This window comes from Hemicordylus capensis, chromosome 2, assembly GCF_027244095.1.
Source record: "Hemicordylus capensis ecotype Gifberg chromosome 2, rHemCap1.1.pri, whole genome shotgun sequence".
In the NCBI taxonomy this organism is placed as follows: domain Eukaryota; kingdom Metazoa; phylum Chordata; class Lepidosauria; order Squamata; family Cordylidae; genus Hemicordylus; species Hemicordylus capensis.
Window position 1 is genome coordinate 342,561,028 of NC_069658.1, and position 23,796 is coordinate 342,584,823.

General features: G+C 45.3%; 1 protein-coding gene across 3 annotated transcripts in view; it reads left to right on the forward strand.

Annotated features, from left to right (window-relative positions):
* Positions 1-22,076, forward strand: part of CSF1R (colony stimulating factor 1 receptor) — a 93,435-nt gene extending 71,359 nt beyond the window's left edge. For 2 of the 3 annotated variants that reach the window (XM_053303786.1, XM_053303787.1), the window contains exons 13-22: positions 3,030-3,134; positions 4,907-5,017; positions 7,571-7,736; positions 9,371-9,453; positions 12,493-12,608; positions 15,415-15,537; positions 15,718-15,829; positions 16,348-16,447; positions 18,005-18,110; positions 18,581-22,076. In XM_053303786.1, the coding sequence (XP_053159761.1) occupies positions 3,030-3,134; positions 4,907-5,017; positions 7,571-7,736; positions 9,371-9,453; positions 12,493-12,608; positions 15,415-15,537; positions 15,718-15,829; positions 16,348-16,447; positions 18,005-18,110; positions 18,581-18,712 (1,154 nt within the window). In that variant the 3' untranslated portion in view covers positions 18,713-22,076. Of the gene's footprint in view, positions 1-3,029; positions 3,135-4,906; positions 5,018-7,570; positions 7,737-9,370; positions 9,454-12,492; positions 12,609-15,414; positions 15,538-15,717; positions 15,830-16,347; positions 16,448-18,004; positions 18,111-18,580 lie in introns of those variants that run through there. The other variant, XR_008317946.1, reaches the window with a different exon arrangement.
* Positions 22,077-23,796: the final 1,720 nt, after the last annotated feature.

The following is a 23,796-nucleotide window of genomic DNA, read 5'->3' on the forward strand; positions in this document are numbered from 1 at the left end:
GGAGAAGAATAAGACCATTTCAATTGAAATGTTTCGGGTGCCATGCTGGAGGCCTGTTTTCCCCTTGCTGGTTGGTTTTCTAGTCTGGTCTGCTCTGCAATCTTCAATGCAAAATGTACTCAGTCAAAATGTGGCTGAAGTTGTTCTGGTTTAGATAGATGTTATCATACAAATCAAGTGTTGTCAACTGTGCCCCCATTGGCTGGGTGGAAGGAGGAAGGGAGGGAACAGAGACATGGGTTTGGAGCAGTATAAAAATATGTTAAATAAATAAATAAATGAAAAAGAAGGAATTTCAAAATATTTTCAAAGGGCCTGGGGAGGTAAGGCAGAGAGAGTGTGCCCTTGAAGCGGATATATCAGGAGAGGAGGGAGGGAGGAATCAAGGAAGGTATGATTTTGTGGTTTTCTTTTCTCAGCACTGAGTATAATATGCTGTGCTTTTGCTGCTATATCATTAACTGTTTTTGCTGGATCTCATATTGACAAAGGCACAACTTGGGTGCTTGCCTTCCTTCCTTGAGTTATGGTTTGTTCTGTTCTGTTGTGAGATGGTGTCACGGGCTTGCGACAATCTATTTCAACTGTGCAGGCACACTGGAGCGCCTCGCATTGATCAAGAGCTGCTGGGCCAAACAGACAGGCCCAGCGGTTGGTGGGGGGAGGCCTGCTTGGCTCACCCCCTGGCCACCACCCCTCAGCTGTGTGCTGCACATGACAGCTGGATTTTTTGGGGGGAAATGCAGGTTTGGCGCAGCGGGGCAGCAGCTGGGTGGGTGCAGGGTGCAGAGTGGCTTCAGGAGGCCTCCCTGGCCATTTGGAGCCTCCCTGGACCTTGGAGGCCATGGACCTTACTCCCCTGAGTAAGTGCGCCTCTGGTTGCAGCTGTTGCAACATGAGGAAGTAAGGAGTCATAATTGTGTGTGAGAGAAAAACTTGTGCCAATAATGTTACTGCAGCACAGGCACTGTGTCTGGCAGTGGAGTCTGGGTCTTGATTATTTTTGAACTCTGTATGAAATGTATGTTCTGTGTTTGGAGGGACAGGTTCCCTTTTACTGTGTGCTTTTGAAGTGTTTTTCAAGGCAGGATTGCAAAATGCATTGCAAAATGCAGTGCAAAACTTGTGTGTACATTCTGTGAGTGCAGCTTGTTCTGGCCAACAATGGGGAAATTTGAAACACCCCGTTGTTCTCCATGGGTAGCTTCTAGAGACACCAAGGTGGGTTGCGTGATAGGGCATGATGTGTGCTACCTACCACCCAACTCACAAAAGAAATGGGCAAGCGGGTGATTTTTAACAGATGTTTAACCTTTTCCCCAAACCCCTATAGGATCCCATGAGGATTTTTGGTGAAAGGTTAAAATGTGTTTAAAATCAACTCTTGCCCATTTATTTTGTGGGTTGGGTGGGTGGTAGGTAGCACCCATCATGCCCTAAAACCCAGCCCACTTTGGTGTCCCTAGGAGCTACCCCAATGAGGTGTTTCAAGTTTGTTCCGTTGGACCAGTTGTTTTGATGAAACATTTTGACCATTTCTGTTTCATTTTGAGCCTGAAACAGAACAGAAAATCCATTTCATGCACATCCCTATTGCTTACCCCTGGTCCAATTAGAAGTGATACAACAGGATTTTTTATTTATTTATTTTTATTTTTTTGCCTGTTTGTAAGACTCCTCAATTTATTTTCATTTCAATCCTTGAGATTTTGCAGAGCCAGGAAAACAAATAATCACCTTCTCTCTAAGCAAGTGGTAGGAGAAAGAAAAGAGCAATTTTGCGGGGAAAACAAGAATCAGGACTGAGAATAATGGAGAAATAACAAGAAACATTTGAGGCCAAGGGCACTATTAGGCATGGACCTGGGGGCCCAGATCTGTGTGGCCACTCTCCTAGAGGGCCCCATGATGTTCCCCAAGTGATTTTTTTCAAACGTCAAAAAAATAAATAAATCCTATAAGTGGCTTGTTTCATGGCAGAAAATTACAGAAGCTTCTGGAAATGAAGCCCCCACTTGGAACATCCTTCAACCCCCTTGTGGAGAAATCTGCCCATTTCCTTCATTTAAAAGGGTAAACATCACCCCCTTATATTTCCAGAATGGATTGGCCTAGAGCTCTGAAATTGGGCTCACATGTAGCCCAAGATGTGGCAAGACTCTGTGCATTTTTATTTCAAGGAAATTGGCCAATTCTGTGATTTTTTAAATGAATTTTTCCCTACTGGAGTAAAGCTGCCAGAAAGAGTTATCTCTATCCTTAGAGTTCTTCACACCTAGTGAAAGTGAAACTCTTACACCTGAATAAACAACTTTTTAAAAAATTCTGGTCAATGACTGTTATAAAGATTGGAACTTTTTTTCCCATATGTACTATGCTCAAGTTGATTTGTGATCCAAAAGGCCTGCATCAAAACTGTGAAGCAAGGGGCATGTGTTGTGCTTTTAATCAATTTTCCTTAGGAATGCATTATATGTCCAAGTTGGTTTTGTGTTTGAATTGTGGAGCAAGGGACACAGTAGTTTGTGAATGGTCAAGAAGCTGTGTGAATCCATTGGGGCATGTGTAGTCTTTTTCTTCTTTTTCTTTTTTGGCAAATGCACTCTGGCCCAAATCTGTGGATTTGTGGTGATCAAGAAAATGTATGGATCCTTTTGGGTCGTGTAGTCTTTCCCCGCCCACCCCATCGCCCCATGCATTCTGATCCAGACCTGTGGGTTTGTGGTGAAATGTATATATATGGAGAGGATGCTTATTCTGGTGGGGTGGGTGGGTGGGATAAGCTCATTAGGTCCAGGTCCAAAATTACCTAGCTGCACCTCTGTGTGAGGCATAGAAACTGCTTCTATTGATCACTGCAAAACTTGCCAAGACCCACTCTAGCTTACGCACATTTTAAAAAGATGATTTTTGACATACATGCATGTGTGCACATATACACCAGCAGCCACACAGATCTCTGAGATTTTTGTCAAAAGTCATCCTCCTAAATTAGTTTGTACTTCTCAACACCAGTGTTGCTTTCACAGGAAAAACTCTTGGAGCCGGAGCATTTGGAAAGGTCATCGAAGCCACAGCTTTTGGGCTAGGGAAAGAAGATTCCGTCTTGAAGGTGGCTGTGAAGATGCTGAAATGTAAGTACAGGGTAGGAAAGGCTGCTGTTGTCAAGGTGGGGAGGTGAGAGAAAGATGTAAACATACAGCTTTCCTTTTAAAGAGATGAAAACCATGTCCGTGAAATTTTCAAAGGCAACTCGGACCATCAGGTTTCTCCTCTACAGTCCCAAGCATGGGATGTGTCTTCCTGCTCCAGTGATTGGCGGTTTAACACAATTATCACAGCAGCAGGCCAAGAGGCCATGGGCCCATGACCAATGCAACAGGGCCCGTGCCCATGCCCTGCTGCAGCTGCCCTCCATTTCCAATCCACTCTTTATCCCCCAAAACTGCTGCCTCTCTTGGCCATACTTGTAGCCTAAGGCTTGCTTTCCTGCATACCTTTCTCTACAAGTTAACAGCCACTTCACATATTGCATGGAGGCAAAGCCAAAGGATATACGTGTCAGAAGCAGGCTGTCGCTGCTGCTAGTGCTTACTAGCTAAAGTTCAGCCTGTATGGCTGACTCATTTAAACCAGCTCCAGCATTAGGAATTAGACTAGATGGGAATGTGTAGATCAGGGCTGTCCTTAGGGCTGCCCTTGGGAGATCTGCTCTTTTAACCCCCATTAGAATTAACTGGAAGGGGGCCCCACACTAGCTGATTTGCCCTGGGCCCTGCACCCCGCCGGGGCTAGGGACAACCCTGGTGTGGATTAGGGGACAAGAGCAGGAAACAAATCTCTCTCAGGCCTGATATGCCATTTGCATGGTTTTGTCAAATCATTGCACTTCACAGCGGACAGCATGAGGAATGCTGCCTCCAATGGCACACCCTCCACACTAGTGCCTGCACTAGTCCCCGTGCTTCCAAAACAGGGGCATTCTTGCATAAGAGCATGACTATTTTGGCACCCTCTTCGCATACTGGAAGCGCTCTGTTACAGCAGTAACACATTGGGGTGGGGTGGGGGGTATGGGCAGTAACACGAGGGTCCAGGATGTGTTTCTGCTCTAACAGAGTTCTTTTGGAGCATGGAAAGAGTGCAAGAAAAAGGTGCGCTCTTGCGCAAGAGTGACTGTGCTTTGGGAGCACAGGGGCTAGCAGGTTGAGTGCACCGTTGTTAGAAGCACACAAAGAGCCTCTTCGCACAAGCAATGAGAAGGGCTCCAGAGCAGGCTGCAGAGAAGGCAGGTTAGATTTACGTTTCCCGCAGATGACCACTTCTCCCATGCTGGGCGCTTTCCCCACATACCCAGACAATTCCCATATGCCCAGGCAGCAGGGAAGGTCAGGGACTAGGATGTGTTGTCCCAGCCCCCTGAAAAACCACGAGGCACCAGACAAGTGGACGGTGCATCATGGGATCCCCCCTCCCCTCCCCAGGCTCCCCACAGTCTGGCAGCTGCAGCTGCACACAGCTGTGGCTGCCATATGGTTAAAAAAAAACCAGGGTTAAGGGAGCGCTCACTCCCTTAACCTCGTTTTACTGGGTGGCTGCTTAGGCAGGTTTGCTGCCGTGTTGCCACCGGGATTGGCCCAATCCCAGTGGTTCATACGTATGTGCAAAACTGTGCTGAGCTCCCTTCGCCTGGTTTTTGCACATGTGTGTGAATAGCCTCAGAGTATTAGGATGGCAGCCACTGATTCTAGGTGACTAAACGTAATCACTCGGTTAAGATTCCCTTTTCATATCTTACGCTATTTCTTCCCGCTTCTCAAAGCTTCTCTCTTTTATACCCTTTCCTTTCCTTTGAACAATCCCCATGCTAAACTTTGGATATAATGATTCTCCTTTCTGGTTCCAGCAACAGCAAATACTGATGAGCAGGAAGCCCTCATGTCAGAGCTGAAGATCATGAGCCATTTAGGCCACCATGAGAACATTGTCAACCTGCTGGGCGCTTGTACTCATGGAGGTAAGAAGATGCCATGGCACCACTACACTAGATCTCACATCACTCCCATTCTGGTCTTCCTCAGTTGTTCTTTTCAGCAACATCTTGGCCACCATGGAAGAGTAATAGATTTTCAAGCCAAAATCACAATCACCACCAGACTGCACAATTCTACTTTGAACTTACTAAAGCAGGAGTTCCCAACCTGGGGTCCACAGATGTTGTTGGACTATTGCTCCCATCATCCTTTGGCCATTGTGGCTGGAGATGTTAGGAGTTGTAGTGGAACAATGTTTGGGGGCCTATGTTGGAAAGCCCTATAGTAAAGCACAAACGTTATCAGCTTAGTATACTGAACACAGAAAATAAAATGGTAGCATGTAAGCGATTTAGAGAGGTCTGATGGTTTAGCATGAATTCTCTTTGGTCAGTAAAATAGCTGAGCTCTACTTAAAGCTCCTCCCCAACTTGCTGAGATGATGATCAGATCCTGAAAAATGATCTAGAGGTAGAATTAGACTTGAGCTATGATACATAAAGGAGGAGGTAGATCTATAACCAAAAAGGTCAGGCATGCGATCGTTGCTGCTTTAGCTGCCATTAGAGTGTGACTCTTCCAGCCTCTGCCGCCTCCTCCATCTCCCATAGTGTCCCAGGCTCCATAATAGTCAGTTTGCACCTGAGACTCAAGCTACACATTTGGTAGAATTGGGTAGTACAGTTCTCCAGACTGTACCACTTTGGACTGCAGGCAGAGAACACATGTTGGTATTCTCCCTGGTGTCAAAAATGAACACATACCATCCAGAAAACCAACATGTCAAGGGAGAGGTTCTGCCCCAATGTTCTCCTCATGTTGGTTTCTTTCCACGTGGAGTCTTTTTACTGGGGGAGCATTCAACTCCCCCCTCAAATGATCCTCTCACATTCTTCAATCTCTCCCAGCTTTGGGGGCAATGCTCAAAGGCCAGTATGTATATCCCCACGTGCCTTTGGGACTGTTGGGTTTCAAGGGTTTTATGGATTTCTGCGGTCTGGTCATTGAGCTTTATAGGTTTGCCTAGTAAAATGCCTTGCAGTTTGCAAGCATTCCTCTGGTGACAGCAGTTCTAGGGGAGCAGTGAGGGCAGGGGGAAGTACTTTTCAAAAGCGTCACATGTCACCACCGCTGGCACTTGGCATCCTCCTGCAGGACGCCTGGGAGGCCAGTGCAGCATCCCGCAGAGAGGCTGCCCTGTCCCCACGGCTCAGCTCCTCTCCATGCATGTGTGACGGCCAGCTGAGTGGCATGGGCAGAGCGACCTCCCCATGAGATGTTGGTTCGGCCTCCTAGGCTTCCCACAAGGAGGATGCCAGGTGCCAGCGGCCAAGATGTTCACCTTTTTTTTTTTTTTTAAATTCACCACCACCACCCTGTCACCACCCCGACCCCTGAACTGGCATCACCAGCCACAACTCTTATCTGTCTGTGACTCTGGTCCGTTCTTTTCTCTATCAGGTATCATTTCCCCTGCTTTCCAATAGGAGAGTTCCCCCCACCCCACCCCCGACACACACACACACATTTTCCAGGAACTGAATGAATTTTTCCAGGGTTTTCCAGGGTGCTCTGGGTGACATCTGGAACCCACCTACAAAAAAGGCATGCTTTTATTATTTGTGATTTGGTCTGAGAGTTTCATGCCAGTCACTGTGTCTGTGAGGTCAAAGCAGCGTTATGTATATAGATTTTATTGCATTCGTGTTTCTTTTTAAATATGCTGTGAGCCTCTTTGAGGTTAAAAAAAAAGTGGCATACAAATGAAAATAAATAAAATAAAATAAGCCCCCATCTACAGTCTGAAGTTATACAGTTCAACACGAGCTGTGTCGCATAATTCCCATGACTGTATAGCTTGGCTCTGAAGACTGAACTTCATTGTAACCTGCCCGTTTGGTTACCTGCCCTGGCTTCTTTCCAATCCAGTGCAGCCATGGTGCTTTGCAAGCCTGACTATGAGAGTGGCAGCAGGCAGGACTGCTGAACTTCTGGTTATTTCCTGCTCAAAGTCCCTCTGTCCTTGTACAATGTTTTCTACCCATAAGTACCACATTTCTAATACCAGCAAGACAAGCAGCTTGAGTAGCAATTTTGAGCAGAAAATTTTTGAGCAGGGAAAAAAAGCTTGAGTAGCAATTTTGAGCAGCTGAAGGGGGAAGAAAGATTCAGCATCCCTTCCACCAACCATTCCTCCACTCAGACCTACAGCCTATCACAGCCTATTAAGACTGCTCTGGGTTAAAAACAACCACCACCCTAACATGTAATTGGTTTGTAACATCTTGTTGGCTCATATGTGACTTCAGAGTGCTGGAGGCCAGAAATTAGCCTCACTTGCTTGATCCCCAGTTACCACTGTCGTTGCAGTAGAGGATGAAGACAGAAACCAGGAATGTTAGCATGAGAACAGCCAATCATTTCTAAAGGGTCAGTATAGCTGTGCACATGGAGAGCACTGGCTATGCAAGAGTGTAAGGAAGCCACTTCCTGGCAATGTGTTTGTTTCCCCCCCACTTCCCTCCCCTGCTTTCTAGGCCCTGTCTTTGTCATTACGGAGTATTGTCCTTATGGGGACTTGCTGAATTTCTTGCGAAAGAAAGCCGAGCGTCTCATCACCCAGGATTTAACCTTGGAGTCCTCTCTCGATAGCACAACAGCCGACTACAAAAATATCTACCTTGCAAAGAAATATGTCCGAAGGTAAGACCCCCAGCCAGACATTACCTTTTACATGAAGTAAAACTTATATGAGTTAGACAACTAAATTCCAAACCCAGCACACACCTAGGAGTCACATCCATATTTTTTTTTTACCCAAAAATTTCCGTCTCGGTTTGATGAACATTAGTTCCCCAAATTCCTCTTCTTAATGCAAACGTTACACAGGCAAGGAAATAATGTGAGAGAAAGGAGAGGGAAATGTAGTTTTGAAAAAGGATACACTCTAAGGTCATTGACATGACTGAAAATGCTGGGGGTGGGGAGGGCTGGCAGGGAGGCAGGATCCTTCCTGCCTCCCCGCACACGACCAGAGTTTTCCAGAGAGCTCTGCTGCCCATGAAGCACATGAGCCATGCCGCACTGAGTGGCAGAGCCAGGAGCCGGAGGAAAATGTCCTCTGGCATGCCACAGTGCCCTGGGCCAGGAGCACAATGCGTTGAGGGATTCCCCCTCAGCTGGGCACTCTTGCCGCCCAGCTCTGTGAATGCTTGGGCTGAGAGCAGCCTGAGTGCTCACACGTGTTGCAGAGGGCTGGGATTGGGAGCGATCCTGGTGCTTCTTAGGACCGGGCTATACCCAGGTAGGGCTGCACTACCTCGGTATAGCCAGTCGTGAGAACGACCTTGATAAAGTTCACGACCTGATGATATCTCTGTCTCACTTCCCCATTGCGAGGAACACCGACTTGCTGCAAGTTGCTCAGACACGAGGTGATTTCAGTGGCAACCTGGGACATATTTCAGCAGTGAATTTACTAATATTAGTCCGCCATTTATGACCTCTTGGCTCCTGAAAATTCTCGAATTGGGGGCCATGTGGGACCATGGCCTCATTGGAGACCCCATCCAAAGGGCCAAGTAGGTCCTTATGTTTGCCTCCCCATACCGATTAGATATCACACCCAGGGCCAGCTCCAGGTCTGAGGGGCTCTTGGTCCTGGATCCCACCCCCACACATACACACCAGAAGTCCCTGTGAAGACATCAGTGCCTTCCCACTGATAATAACTCCTGATAATAGCCCTGATCACACCACATGAAAAGAAGACCCACAAGAGAAATTACATCAAAAGGCAGACATTTCCCTTAGCATGTGAAAGGGAGTGTTATCACTGCTTGTGTGCTCCACTGGAGCCATGGTCTGGACTCTTCATTCTAGAAACCAGCCAAATGGCTGCAAGACTACAGAGAGGAAGGAGAACTGGCTGTGTGGGCTTCCTTCTTGCTTGAAGGACAGCCCACACAGCCAATCACGGTGGGGGAAGCTTCCTACCTCAACTCCAGTCCAGCCCAATGCAGCCTCCAGTGCTGCAAAGGAGGCTCCATGGACCTTCAGTTTTGAGCAGCAACACTGAGGGTTCAGACTGGAGTCTCCAGAGCAAAACCTTGGGCCATTTTAAGAATGGGACTGGAGTTGCATGCCTTCAGCTGTCACAGTAAGGGGATCTCAAGCATCTGCAACTCTTCTTCGCCTACATGAGAATGCAGCCTTGGTCTGAGGAACCACAACCTTATAATTTTTTGAAGTGTGTTTGCTGTTCAGAAAGTTGGGCCTGACCTGAAAGCCAACAGAGACCAGACAGTAACTTTCCTCCTCTTTGTTCTCATCTTTAGTGACAGTGGACTTGGAAGCCACACTGTGGACACCTATCTGGAAATGAGACCAGTGACAGCATCAGCTACTGTACCAGCAAAAGGTAAATGAACAAGGAAGGATGTTTCCAGCCATCATTCCCAGAAGCCCTAAGGCTTCTATTCTATTCTGATTCTAGCATGGAATCAGGAAGCACCTCAAAGAAGAAGTCTTTCCTGTGACCAAGGTTCAGAATTATTACGGCTATTTTGGCAAAATGGCAATGTATTTATTTTATTTATATATTTCTTCAGGGAGCTTAAACATGACACCCCAACCCTCCGCCCCCCCGACTTTATTATCATCATAACCCAGTTAGCCTGTCTGGCCCACACTTTGCATCTGAGAGGATTTGAACTCAGGCCTCCTTTGTCTAAGTACAGCACTCTAACCACTACACCACGCTAGCTCTCATGTCATTCATTGGAATTGAACGGTCCAGTGAATGTAGGGCACACTGAACCCTACAGACCACAGAAGCACCATACGACATACTGGGAGCTGTGGGATATGTTCAGGAATTAAGGCTGTAAAGCAAAAGACAGTAGAACTGAAACAAATGTTTTCAGCATGTCCAATATTCAATGAAATATCAATGTTAACTCAGATTATTAACAAAACGCAATTTTATTATGATGTCCAATGGAATGTCATCGTAAGTTCACATGCATAGATGCCAGCTGTGCTGGAGGAGAAACCATGCATATCTTGCGTTAGTGCAATCCATGCATCACTACATAGACCTGAGAGCCACTTTTTAAATATGACATAGAAATATTTTATCAGACAGGCCATTTTCATTCATCTTGGAATCCCATCAAAATACAGATTCTGAGCACTCCGACTCTTGTGGGCTGTTTAATACAATTCTATGGGCTTATCTCCCAAAGTTCTGATAATGATGGGAGTAAATCCCAAAGGACCACAGAGGAGGATCTGCAGTTAATACAGTCTTCAGCAAATAAAATGTGTGATCCCTGATTTGGGGATGAGGGAAGCAAAATATCTATCAGTCCTTTCCCAAACACAAGGGTGCCTTAATACTGGCCGGGTTCGTTGTGTTCTCTTCTGCTCTGTTTCAGGGGAGACACTGGGGGCTGCCCCTTATTGGTCATCTCTGTCCCTGTGAGAGCAGTGAGACTTAATCTGTTCAACATGTTATTTGACACTGTTTTACTCTGATATTAGACGGAAGCATCGGAATGAAGTTGGTATGTTTTGTTCTTGGAGATGATAAACATGGAATTGAGACTTTTGCCAATTTTTTTGAAGTGAGGATAAGAGCAGCAAGGAAAGGGTTGTATTCAGGGCTTTTTAAAAGGAAAACTCTGAACTGCACGTGTGTGTAACTGTGTGTGTGTGTAATTTCCATGCACAGCATGCTGTCTTGCAGCACACACCTGGTTGCCTAGAGTCACATTCCATGACACTGGAAAGCCTACATATAACGGGAGGAAACCTCTCAGAACCAGGAATATTACAGCACCATTGCAGGAGTGTGTAATGTTCGTTGGTGACAACTCTGTGGAGAGTAGCAGTGGAGTCCCTGGGAAGCGTCTTTGGCAGGGGAAGAAGAAATGGCTACACTTGCTCAGGGTCTGGCTTCTAGAGGAGTCTGGATTACTCACTTTCCGTTGCTCATTGTTATCAGTCACTTTTCACACCACCTAACCATAATACAATTTGGATTTTTGAACTGCTTTTTCCTTTTTTCTTTTTAAAGAACTGCACTTTCTTTGTCTGGTTGCACATTTAAAACAAAAAACCTCCTGCTACTGTTTGCAACTTTTGCTTACTTCTGAACATTTGGTGGCTTGGGGTTGTTGTGGTTTTTGGCCTGGTCTTTGACCACCAGAGGCGACTAAACTGAACTGGGGGTGTGCAGACCTGGTTTTAATTGAACCCGGTTCATCTGGTTCCATCCTGAACTGGAGCAGCCCTCAGAAAAGGTGGCAGGTCTGAGTTTGAACCGGACTGGGCTTGGTCTGATATGGACTGGCTCAACCCAGTTTAACCAGTTTGAGAGCTATGCTTATAAAAGGGATCCTCACACACATCCAGTGGAGATTCCCCTTTACAAGCAAAGGGGTGAGGGAATCCTTTAAAAGTGTTGTAAGGACAACCGGGGTGGTGGTGAGAGGACACCTTAATGGCTTCTGCAGTGGTAGCGGATCCTCTAAGCCCTGCCGGTGCCCTCCCCCACCAGCAGTGAGGGCCAGCAGCGGCCCAGTCCCGGCCGCTGCAGAGGCATGGCCATTTGTGTGACCTCTGCACATGTGCAAATAGTCATGCAAATGGCCTTTGCACATCCACGGAGACGGTAATAGGGACGCTGCCACCCTGCGCTGTTGGGGAGAGCGCCAGCAGGGATTTGAAGAGCCGCCGTTGCCACAGAAGCCAATATGGTGTCCTCTCGTTCCTGCCTTCCCTGCGACCACCCTTACAACACTTTTAAAGGATTTCCCCACCCCTTTGCTTGTAAAGGGGAATCCTCAATGGATTCCCGTTTACAAGCATAGCCCTAGAACCGGGTTGACCCGGTTTGACCGAACAGACTGGACTGCCGGCCAGTTAGATCAAACTGGCTCGCAGACCGGCATTTGAGTTTGAATTCGAACCAAATCGCCTGAACCGGTTCCATGCCCACCACTAAACTGAGTATTCTTTTTAATACTTGGAAACTGATTCTTGAGTACAAAAGTTGGATGTTAGAGATGTTCTAATAGAGTTGTTAGAACTGTGCATCATGTCAGCCACGATGTCCTCACAGCATAGAACACAAGTGAATGCGAGTGAAAAGCTGGTGCTGCAAGAAGCACATCTGTAAAGGCCTTGAACAAGGAGAACATAAACACAGATTCTTCTTCTACAAGAGAAGACAAGATGACAAGATTCATTATACACCAAGTGGTTTAAGATTTCAAATGAGCATGTCTCTTTGCTCTTGAGATGTATACTCTTTAACCATAATTCTGTTTTCATGTCCATACTGCCGACCTTCACTCAGCTCCCCATGTCGGGTCCACAGTCCAGCCTGAACCTTTATTTTATGCGGCTGGGGAGATGCCAAGTCTTAATTGCCATAAATGTTCCTCCATTCCAGGAAAGAGTTCAGAGTCAGCAGAAGAAAAGGATGATAGCCATCCTCTGGACCTGCATGACCTGATGCAGTTCTCTAACCAGGTGGCCCAAGGAATGGACTTTCTTGCCTCAAAAAATGTGAGTTTGCCTTCCTTCAAAAATCCCCAGCACAAACTATCGCAGAATAATAGGTTTTTGAGCTGTGATGAATAGGGTTCAGCTCCATGTACAGAAACTGAGGTCTTATTTTTTCACTGCTACATAAGAAACCATCAATGGTGACTATATGGAATCTCCCGCTGCCTATGAATACTATTTGCTGGGTTAGCAACAGCAAGGAAGGCCTATTGCCTCCATGTCCTCCACTTGGTGGCTTCCCAAAAGCATCCAGCTGGCCGCCATAGGAAGCAGATTGCTGGACTAGATGGAGATGTCATCTTATGTTCTTGACAATCCTTGTCATTCTTGGTCCCATGTAGGCAGCAGTCAAGTCTTGGCATTGCACAGCCTCCCCCTGACATCAGATCATCACAATGGTGCTGGATTAGCTGTTCATAAGAAAAGGGGAGCGGGGGGGGGAGGGCTCATTCAGACCCTGCCTCTCATTCTGAACTGGGTGCTTTCCGGTTTAGCCACTCAACAGTGGCAAGATGCTTCCATTCGGGCAAATCACATTCAAAATGTAAATAGCAATGTGCCCAGCAGGGGGAGCAGTCGCATGAAAACTAACAATCCCCCCCAAACAGCAACTTTTAAACACTGGATATACAACGTTATAGCACTATATCGCAGCAATTAAATTCAAAACGAGGCACAGGGAATATGAATGGCACCCTGCTGTCAGCGTAGGGATTGCGGTGTCACAACACAGGAAGTATGGAAGCACACTTCAGAGATACATCCTGGCCCCGCTGCAGGGTCTAATTTGGAAAGCGCCCTGCTGACCAGCACCATTGTGACTATGTCACTTCTGACTGGGGCTATTCAAGCACAGCCCCAGCTGATGGGGACTATTGCTGGGGAATTGGGGCACTTGTGATACATGTGAACATAAGGCTTTAGATCTGCTGTTCAGAACACTGGAGTGCCCAGAGGGTAAAGTAGACAGGAGATCGGGAAGGGCAGCGTGGGTGAGAGAGGTGGGCTGGCCCTGCCCCCGGATGCTAGTGTCAGCATTGGCTGATGTCGCCGCTGCCTCGAGTGGCTTAATCCCCCAAGTCACCGCTGAGGGGGATGAGATTAGGCTGTTTTAATTACTGTGGGTGGTCATCACCTGGCAACTCCTGGATGATTAGGGACTTGACAAAATAAAATTCCTTGATGGCCAAAAATCTCTCTCGCCTGCCTTTGGAAGGAGACTCCCTTCATTCTAGTGGGAAAAGCAGAGAAACTGCTTGGATTAGGACACAAGAGACAGAGAGCTCAGAGGTTTTAGCTGAAGTTTCCTTACAATGCAGATCGCCTTTGGGGAACTGATGAAGCAGGATTAGAGGGTGTGCTGCTGCCTGTTTTTAGAAGTGTGTTTGCTTCCTAAAGGCACTGCTTGTCTATTTGTAAACAAACAGATACTTTAAAAGGCACTGTAAGTGTTTAGTTCTATTATTCAAAGGAAAGATATACCTGGAACCCTTCCCCTCTTCGGGTGCAGAGTGCATGACTATAGAATATGGGGTAATACTGTAACTTTGTCACATATGAAGAATAAAACTGAGTTAAGTGGAATTTTATTAAATCCTCAATGTGCACTGTCATATTACAAATCCTATATTTTGCCTATTTCATACTTTAGTTGATCTAAAGTACTGAATACCGAGAGGTTAAAGACTAAGAACTTGCTCTTAGAAAAGTATGGTTTAAATAAGTAGATAGATACAAATACATCTGGATGTTTGTAAGCTGGCATCCCTTTGAATTATTGCAATGTCTTATATCGATGGCATAACTAGTTCTTCTTTTTGACAGATATGGAACCATGGTTGCATCTTGATATAGCAAAATAATATGAATGTTGGTTTTCGGCTTGTGCCTTCCCTTCTTCTTTCATCAACAGAGGCAGTGCCATTTTCACATCTCCTTCTGTCTTGTACACATTTGCTTAGTGGTTTAAGCTGTACAGCATGTCCTAAAGCTATAGCTTTTTGCCCTTTCTCCTCCTGTTCCAGTAATAAGGAACTGAAAGTGACCGTTTGGGGTTTCTGACCCACCATGTTATAAATATAATTGGCAAGAGCAACCTCACTGGCTCTTCATCATAGTACAGATTGTACAATATCCCTCAGGTGGCTCAGTCAGTGAAGAAACCTGAGGACAAGGGCCACAGGCTTCTACACTCTCTCCATTTAGTCTGTGCAGTAAAAGGATTAAAGCAGTTAATTTAGGGGAAAGGGAAACAGGCTATAATCAACATGTAAACATCTCATTTCCTGGTTGGTCCTCATGATAGGATGGTATTACAAATGCAAATAACTCTCAAGGCTGATTCAGACATGGCCACTTCTGTATGTGGTGAAGTAAGTTGGTGAAGTAGCATTTTGCAGGACAGGTTATTCTATGTGGATAGGTCAGCATTGGCTTTCTGCACATGATGTCCAAAATACATCATCTTCCTCTATATCTCACTGATATATTCCTGTGGGACTAGTGATAACTGGGAGTTCACACTGTAGCCTGAGAAGCATCAAAGTACAATTCCAAAGGGCACCACTGTGGGCAGAACAAGAAGGCCAAAAGAAGCATCCTAACTTGTACTCGCAAGCATGATCTAGGCTGACCATCCTGGCCCATATTGCAAACTGAGCCTACACTTGAGGTTCACATGAGCAAACTGGGCAGAGCTTGGCATGCCACTCATTAACTGATACTTTATATCTCTGTGGCTGAATATTGAAACAAAAATCAGGAAGAGCAAAGCAAACTGAGGTGTGGTCTGTTCTGCTCTATCTAGTGCATCCACCGAGACTTGGCAGCAAGGAACGTGCTCGTGGCTGACGGACGAGTGGCCAAGATCTGTGATTTCGGCCTGGCGAGAGACATTATGAATGATGCAAACTATGTCGTCAAAGGCAATGTAAGTACAGGGGATGGCAACTGAGTAGGAGGCAGCACAAGTGGAGTAACCTTTAGACTTTGATGGAAGCTACCGAGCAGAATCTAGCTCAGAGAAAAAAGCAAGAACATTCAGAGTGTCAGTTATGTACTGCGGACTAGTGAGTTGTTTCCTCTCTGAATAAAGCTATTCTACTTCCAGGCTCGCCTGCCAGTGAAGTGGATGGCACCAGAGAGCATCTTTGAATGTGTTTACACAGTACAGAGTGATGTGTGGTCTTATGGCATCCTTCTCTGGGAGATATTCTCACTAGGTAGGGAAAGAGCCATTTGTCCATCGTTCGGTATGAAAGAGTGGTCAGAAATGAGGACTGGAAGAAAACATGATTGAGAAAGCTGGTCTTTTCCAGTATGGGCTATAAAAACGATCACTTGTGTTAGACTACTTAAATGCATGGCTGGTTCAGATCGGCCAAGAGGCCAACCTGCCAAAAGATGGTTCTGCTATCTCGGTTTTCACTCAGCTCTGCTCAGAGACTGCAGCACCCACACATTTTGACCTTTGCAGGCCCAACTGTGGGGTGCTTCCTCCCAATCCCCTGCAACAACACAAAGACCTCTGGGGCACCTTCTGGATTTGCACCGCCACTCCCCACTGAGCCCTCCCTCTCACCAGCCATGCCTCTGCTGCCCCAAATTATTACAGAGGCCTTTTGTCAAGTTGGCAAAAGGCTCCTAAGAAACGTGGGCCAGACCTGCACTTGGAAACTTACTAACATGGAATGGTGCTCAGCCTGTTGCCTAATTAAGTGCCTCTTTAAAATTGTTGTAGGCAGGAGCCCCTATCCTGGCATGAAGGTGAACAGCGACTTTTATAGGATGGTGAAGCAGGGATACCATATGGCCAGGCCAGATTTTGCTCCAGATGACATGTAAGTACCCAGAACTCCAAGTACGGCATCCAGAAAGGAAGTGGGCAGCACAGGATGTGACTGAAGTTTGTCTATCAGGACATAGTCCCTGATTGCCAATAGAATCTTCAGTGAGGAGAATAACTTCCTGCTTCAGTGCTACAATCAAGTTTGGCAGGCTCTGAAGGGCAACCTAAAATGCAGACATTAAGGGCTTAGACTTTGTATATGGGCCCAGCCTCGCGAGTGTCACTTATTTATTGCAGTGACAGTCTGCCTTTCCTTTATGCTGGCTCTCAGGTCAGCTCACATAAGGCTCCAAGGTGGCCACCACCCATCCAGACCTGCTTAACTTGGGCAAGGTAGCTGCATCATGTGCACTATGTGTCTTGGGATCCTCAACCTAGGAGTGGATCCCACACAGCTGGGAGAAGGTTTGAGCTATTGCATACTAGTGATTAACTGAGTGGAATAATCTTACTGCAGCTGAAGTTTAGACAGGTGGGAAACAACACTGCCCCATCTGTAGTAACTGTGGGGAAACTGCTGCCCTTTTCTGGAAGACTCTATGTTAGTATCTTGTTCATATAAAAGCTCTCGTATGGGGTGGGAAGGTGGTATTTTCAGGTAGCAACATTGTTTTCCTCAGGCTAGTTTTTGCAACATGCTGCTGAGATCTAATTACTGCACTCAAGGATCCATTAAATGTTATCCTCGTCATGTGCAAACCAACACTTAGTGAGTGGATCTTGTATGGCTGGAAGAATATAGATCAGGGATTCTCAACATTGGGTCCCCAGATGTTATTGGACTTCAATTCCCATATTCCCCAGCCCCAGTGGCCTTGGTCAGGGATTCTGGGAGTTGAAGTCCAATAACATCTGGGTACCCAACATTGAGAATCCATGCTATAGATGATTTAACCATATGGGAAGATAGATTGATGTCTCTCTCATGGAACTGGCCTCCTTCCACCTGGTGGGTATCGCTGTAAAGAACCATGTGTTCAGCTCCTGCCATGTAGTTGAATCATTTAGATATTCTCAGTGCTGATTAGAAAAGGATAGTGATGACATCTAAAAGTTGTCTGTTGTTGCTGTGTACATCTTTTGTGGCCTTCTTTAACAGGCTGCCACATTCAAGCAGTTGCACAAGAGGGATCTTGTGTAAATACCACAATTATGCAAACACCAGTTGTGTGATGGTACAGTCTTTGGAAATAATGGCTGTACCATTGTGCAACTGCATTTGCGCTATTCTAGTGTCAGCACAACAGCATTGTTGTGCAACTGTGTGAACTGTTGTTACAAGCATGCAACAGCTCCCATGCTGCTGACAATGCCTAAGAGATGCTGTGCAGTATGTCAGGCAATATACATTATCAGACCTTATGCAACTTCTGAGAGAACAGATAAAGGGAAGCACTGAACAGTTAAAGGAATGTTCAAAGATCACAGTAAGCTTTGAATTTATACTTTGGCAAGTCACAGGCCAGCATGTAATCTGATAGATTTGCACATAACATTACTAGTCATCGCTGAGCATGCAACAGTTTTTTGGTTTTTTAAATCCATCCAGTTATAATATCATGAAGGCATGCTGGAATCTGGAGCCCACACATCGCCCTACTTTCAGTCAGATTTGTACTTTCATACAAAAGCAGCTGGATGCAAGCAAGGAACAGGTGAGACGCTTACATTCTGCATGACTTATTCTCTGAGAAAAGCTCTTATGTTACTTTTAAAAAAAGAAGTCACCAGAAGGATTGTGGAGGAATATTTCTCCATTTCCTCCTCTATCTGGTGAGTGTAGACTAGCCCTCACCTCAAGACCACATGCACTCTAAGGGAAGTTTTATCTTGTCACTCATATACAGAAAGGTAGCTGAACGGTCTTCTGCCATTTAGCTGTTCTTCGTTGAGGCTTTCATCAGTGAGTTATCACACTGCTGAGTCACAAACCCAAAGAGTACTTAGGGCATCTTATTTTTCCAGTCTTGAAAAAGGGTGACTAAGAAATGTGAGCAACAAGCAGTTTGAAAGATTCCAAATAAAAATGTCAGCATTTCGCTCTAGACCATTTTTACAAATGCTTTTGCTTCGGCAGGTGGTAATATTAACTCCCGGTACTGAAGTGTTTTTCTTTACTGTGAAGGATTATACGAACTTGCCCAGCAACACAGATGAGGACAGTGGATGTGATCCAGCCAGCTACTGTGAAGAATCCTGTGAGTCTGGAGAGAGCAGCCAACCCCTTCTGAACAGCAACAATTACCAGTTCTGTTGAAGGCTATATCACCACAGCCTACTTGATCACTCTGTTTCAGCTAGGATATGCAGATCATATGTAGCTAACCCTATCTGGGCTTTCCATAGCAGAAAAATGTGACCCCCCCTCTCGTACACTCGTCGCAAGTTACAACCTGCCCTGAAAGCCACTCCGAAACATTAAACGCTGGCCATGATTATTACATCTCTTTCCCTTAACAAAATGGTAATGGGTTTATCTTGATCTAGCTTCGTTTGGAGTAAGTAAGAAACTCAGCCAGGATCAGCATACCATTGCATGTTAAGCATCAGTCCTATGTATACACGTGCTTGCAAGAGGCAGAATGGATATACAGAAACCTTGATTTTAAAGTTGCATTTCATATCCACATTACTGGCCATCAGTTCATAAGAGCTGAAAAAGACAGATTGACTGAATCTGTTCTTTATCTTTACACGTTTCTTCTAAACACAGTAATATCTAGGAGTCAACACAATTGCCCAATATGAACTTTTTCTCTGTGATGGGCCATTTATATTGCAGGTTATGAAATAATGACTGTATATGTCTGAACAAAGTTTAGCCTGAGGCAGATTTTCATGGTTCTTGTGATATATGAATTTGGAAAATATACTGACCAAGCTTCTTGGTAATGGTTGGGCTTTATGAGCAGAAAGTGTTTTATTAAAGAACCTGATCAACAATGGTGCTGCACTGCCTCTCCCCTCCCATCCAGCCCCTACTTGGAGTCCAGCAACCACTAAGCCCAGCTGCTGTGCCCTCTATTGGCAACACCAGTATGGCTGATAGGAGCAGTTTCAACAGCACTGGGCTCCTACAACTCCTGGCCAAAGACTGCTTCTCCAAACTCACCGGCAGCACTGCAGCAGGCCTGGGTGGTCTCTGGCCTCAGGTATGCCGGTGTCTCCACGGTGCCTGGTAGTGCTGTGGGACACAGCTTTGTCATGGATCAGGCCGTAAACTGATGAATCAAAAGTGGAACTGAAAAATACTGAAGCAGCTAAACCAAGAGAGCCGCTATGACTCATGTCCCACGTGAACAGGACTGGTTATTGGTACAGGCAGCCCTCAACTTTAAGGGGTTCAATTTACAACCAACAGCACTTCTGACATTGGTAACCTGCCAATTTGTTTCAGCTTTACAACTGTGTTTGATCTTTACAACACTTGCTGTGGGAAGGGAGGCTCTGCTACCCAGTTGCCTCCCTTCTTTCCCTTCTCTGAAAAAGTGAGGATGATCCAGGAGGGGAGACAACTGGGGAGCTCACCTCTGTCTCCTCTTGGGTAAATGGCTAGCTGGAGAAGGAAGGAGGGTGGGCTGGAAGCAGCATGTGGGCTGCGAGGGAATGAGCCAGGTTCTCTTGCTGTCATCACAATGTGACCGAGTTAGATGGGAGGTGGCAGCTGGCACCCCAACAGGTATCCAGATGCATGCAGCATCTCACTGATGGACAGAGTGAGCAACTTCTGATTCACCACCACCATCTTCTCTATGTGTCTGTGTCTGATACACCATCAGCTTTGACAGCAGCATTTTAAAAAAAAGAGCAGAGCAGGGGTGTATCTGGCCTTGCTTCAGGAACAGCCTCCCCATTTACAACATTGTTCCCTATGGAAAAACCAGTTTCATGTTTCAACAAGACACAGTTTTCAGGAACCAATAGTATCATAAGTCTGAGGACTGCTTGTAAGATGGAATGTTCTCAAATTAAGCTAATGTGCATGTATGTTAAATAGTAGTAATTGCAATTTGTTAATGTTTGGAATTTAAAACGGGTAAGCTACAGGCAAACTTTGGCTAAGATTGCTGATATTTGTTATTTGATTAGGGCTTTTTCTTAAGAAAAAAATCAATGCCAGTTTAAAAAACATAAGACTGTAGAAATAGGTGAGCAGAGCTCATGTAGAATATGAGCTCACCTTTATTCCTCAGTGTGTTACTAGTTCTGTAATTGAAGCACTGTAGCAGCAGGGGGTGAGCACAAATAGATTTTTTTTTTCATTTTGATTTGTACCTGAATTGAATAACCCCTATTTGTTTTGGGTCCAAATCTGCCCCCCTCGAATCACCCAATTCAATTTGTACCCAAACTTTCTGAATCCAAATTGATTTGGATAAAAGAAGGGTCCCGAGGCCAAAAGGGTGGGGGTGGGTGGTAGTGCCCATTTCAAAGGAATTGGGCAAAGGGGTGATTTTTGAAGATGGCATGTCTTTTGGGCAGAAAAGGGATTTCGGGGGCAGAAGAGTGGGTCTAGTGGTAGTGCCCCAATGGGTGCTTGCTACTAACCAGATTTCAAATAAATTGGTGAAAGGGGTGATTTTTAAAGAATTTCTGAAGTTTGCACATCTTTAAGCTTCCCCCCCCCAGGAAATAATGGGGATTTCAGCAGCCCCATAACTAGGTTGGCCCAGAGCGAGTGGTGGTGTAGTGCACATAGGGTGCCAACCACCCCCAAACCCACAAGCCCCTGGGGCACTGGGTTGTGTTGTTCCTGAGAAGTTCTGAGAGTAGATTCTCTGGTAGCAAATGAGAGTGGATTCAATGATTCCTTTGAAATCTGGGTGGTAGCTGAAATCCCCATTATTCCCTATGGGGAAAAACTTAAAGACACGCCAACTTCAAAAGTTCTTTAAAATCACCCCTTTGCCCAATTTCTTTGAAATATGGGTGGTAGCTTCCACCCATTGGATACTACCACCCAACTCATTTTGGCCTCTGAAATCTCCAAATTTTTTGGATCCGAATCTGGGGTGAGTTGTTTTGTGTCGAGTCTGGGCAAGTGAGGACAGGGGTGATTTGTTTTATCTACAGATCACCCAAATTCAGGTACAAATCATTTTGTACCCGAATCATTTCACACATCTCTAGTAGCAGCTCTGCATTTGTACTGCCCCAAGTTGCTACAAGAAATGTTGTGATGTATATATTTGCACTGTTATCAAACAATGGAATCAAGAGTTTCAAAGAACTGTATTACAGCAAAACAGAATGTTTTACAACAATTGATTTTTCTACAGGTTTTCTATAAAGGATACTAATCTTGCTAAGCAGCCAACTTTGTAGTCTTAAGGAAATTAAAGAATCAGCGAATGAAACTTAGCCTCATCTGACTATTCAAGTTGATTGTTATTACAAAATGTATTTGCACTGACATAAGGATGGGTAGTATTTCTTTTTCTGGATAAGAATGCCAAACTAGCTAGCTGATTTCTAACACAAACCACTACCACCACTTACTTCTTGGCAGGTCACTTTTAAATCAATTAACTGATGCGTATATTAAAAAACGTCTTCCTATTAAGTAAATTACAAATGTTCATTTAAAAGACATGAAAATAAATCACATTTGATTAATCAAAGTAACTTGTACTCATTTTTTAACCATTGTTTCTTTTTCTAAAGTGAAAATGCAGTGTTTACTGTCAAGAACTTTTTTTATAAAACCAGGTGAAGAGAGCTGGTCATGTGGTAGCAAATGTGACTTGTCCCCTTAGCTAAGCAGCACCCACCCTGGTTGCACATGAATGGGAGACTTGATGTGTAAGCACCGCAAGATATTCCCCTCAGGGGAGGGAGCCGCTCTGGGAAGAGCATCTAAGCTCCAAGTTCCCTTCCTGTCAGCATCTCCAAGATAGGGCTGAGAGATATTCCTGCTTGCAACCTTGGAGGAGTCGCTGCCAGTCTGTGTAGACAGTACTGAGCTAGCTAGACCAATGGTTGACTCAGTATATGGGAGCTTCCTATGTTCCAGGCAATAGGTCTGATCAACCCTTGTAAACATCACCAGTTCTCAGATTGGTTGCCTATGAACCATGAAAATAAACTATAAAAGGCAAACGCACCTAAGTGCCCATCCTATGAACTGCTGCACTAGTGGAGCATCTCATATACAGAAATTTGGCTTAGGGCTCCAAGTGCACAGAAGGAATAATTCATGTTCTAACAGTAATGGCCCACTGGTGCTTGACCCCTGCACTGGCACGGCTAGGTCAAGAAAGGAAGCGGTGGAGATTTCTCTCTCTCTTGCCCACATTGAACAAAAACAGTAAAAAATGCAAGCTGTTTGTAGTTGCTCCCTCCCACCCATTAGTCAGCTTTGCGAGGCTAAGAATATTGTTTCTTTGACTTGGGGTCAGAGGATCAATGTGTACATTAAGACTACTTCTTAATTAGACGTAGGTAGCCTTTCCCCACTTCCCTCTTAGGTAGAAAAATATGTAGCCTCCCTGACCCCTTTGGGTTTGGTGATCATGATTCAAACTCACGAGACCATTTTACGTTCTGTGGGGGAGGGGTGTCAGAAAAAGCAGCAGCACAGACACTTTACATTTTTCTACTTCTCTTTTAAAACTGAACTACACAGGAGCTGCAGCTTTGGACATCAGGAGTGAAAACAAGAAATGTGAGCCATTTGCTTCTTCTCTTTCCCCAATTCTTTGTAACATCTGAGCCAACTCAGATTACAGAATTAAAGAAGCAAGAGTGTGTACTTCATCTTAAAAACCAACTATACATGCTTTCCCCCAAAGGCTCATCATTCATTTTAGCATAACTGAGTTTAATGACAACTTTACTTAGTGTAGGTTAAATAAAGTTGTTTTCCAAAAGTCTAAAGAAATTAAGGCCTCATTCAAACAGAACGCCAAACTGTGGCTAGGCATACCTGGGGTTAAGCACTGAAGCGGAGAATCGTGCCACACATGATCCGTTAAGTGAAGTTCCGTAACCTCTGCCCACAGCCTAGAGTTGTCCGTCCCTCTTCCTAGCCCTCCCAGGCTCAATCCCAGCATTGACGGTGCAGCTTGCATTGCCAGACCATGGGCATGGCATCAGTGCATCACTCATGCAGTGACCATTGGCTACAATGTGAGTGGGGGCGTGTACATCACACTTTGATTCCCTTGTGTCTTCTTGACATCCCGCAGCCATCTTTGGCAGGGAAAAGAGAACCTAACCCTTTTCATTTCCCCCCAGTCATCACTCGGCTCTGCTCCAAGGCTGAAACTATTTCCCCCATGAATGACGCTGGAGACCATGTGTATTTGCTGGTGATAGATGATAAGCGTATACTAAAAAGAA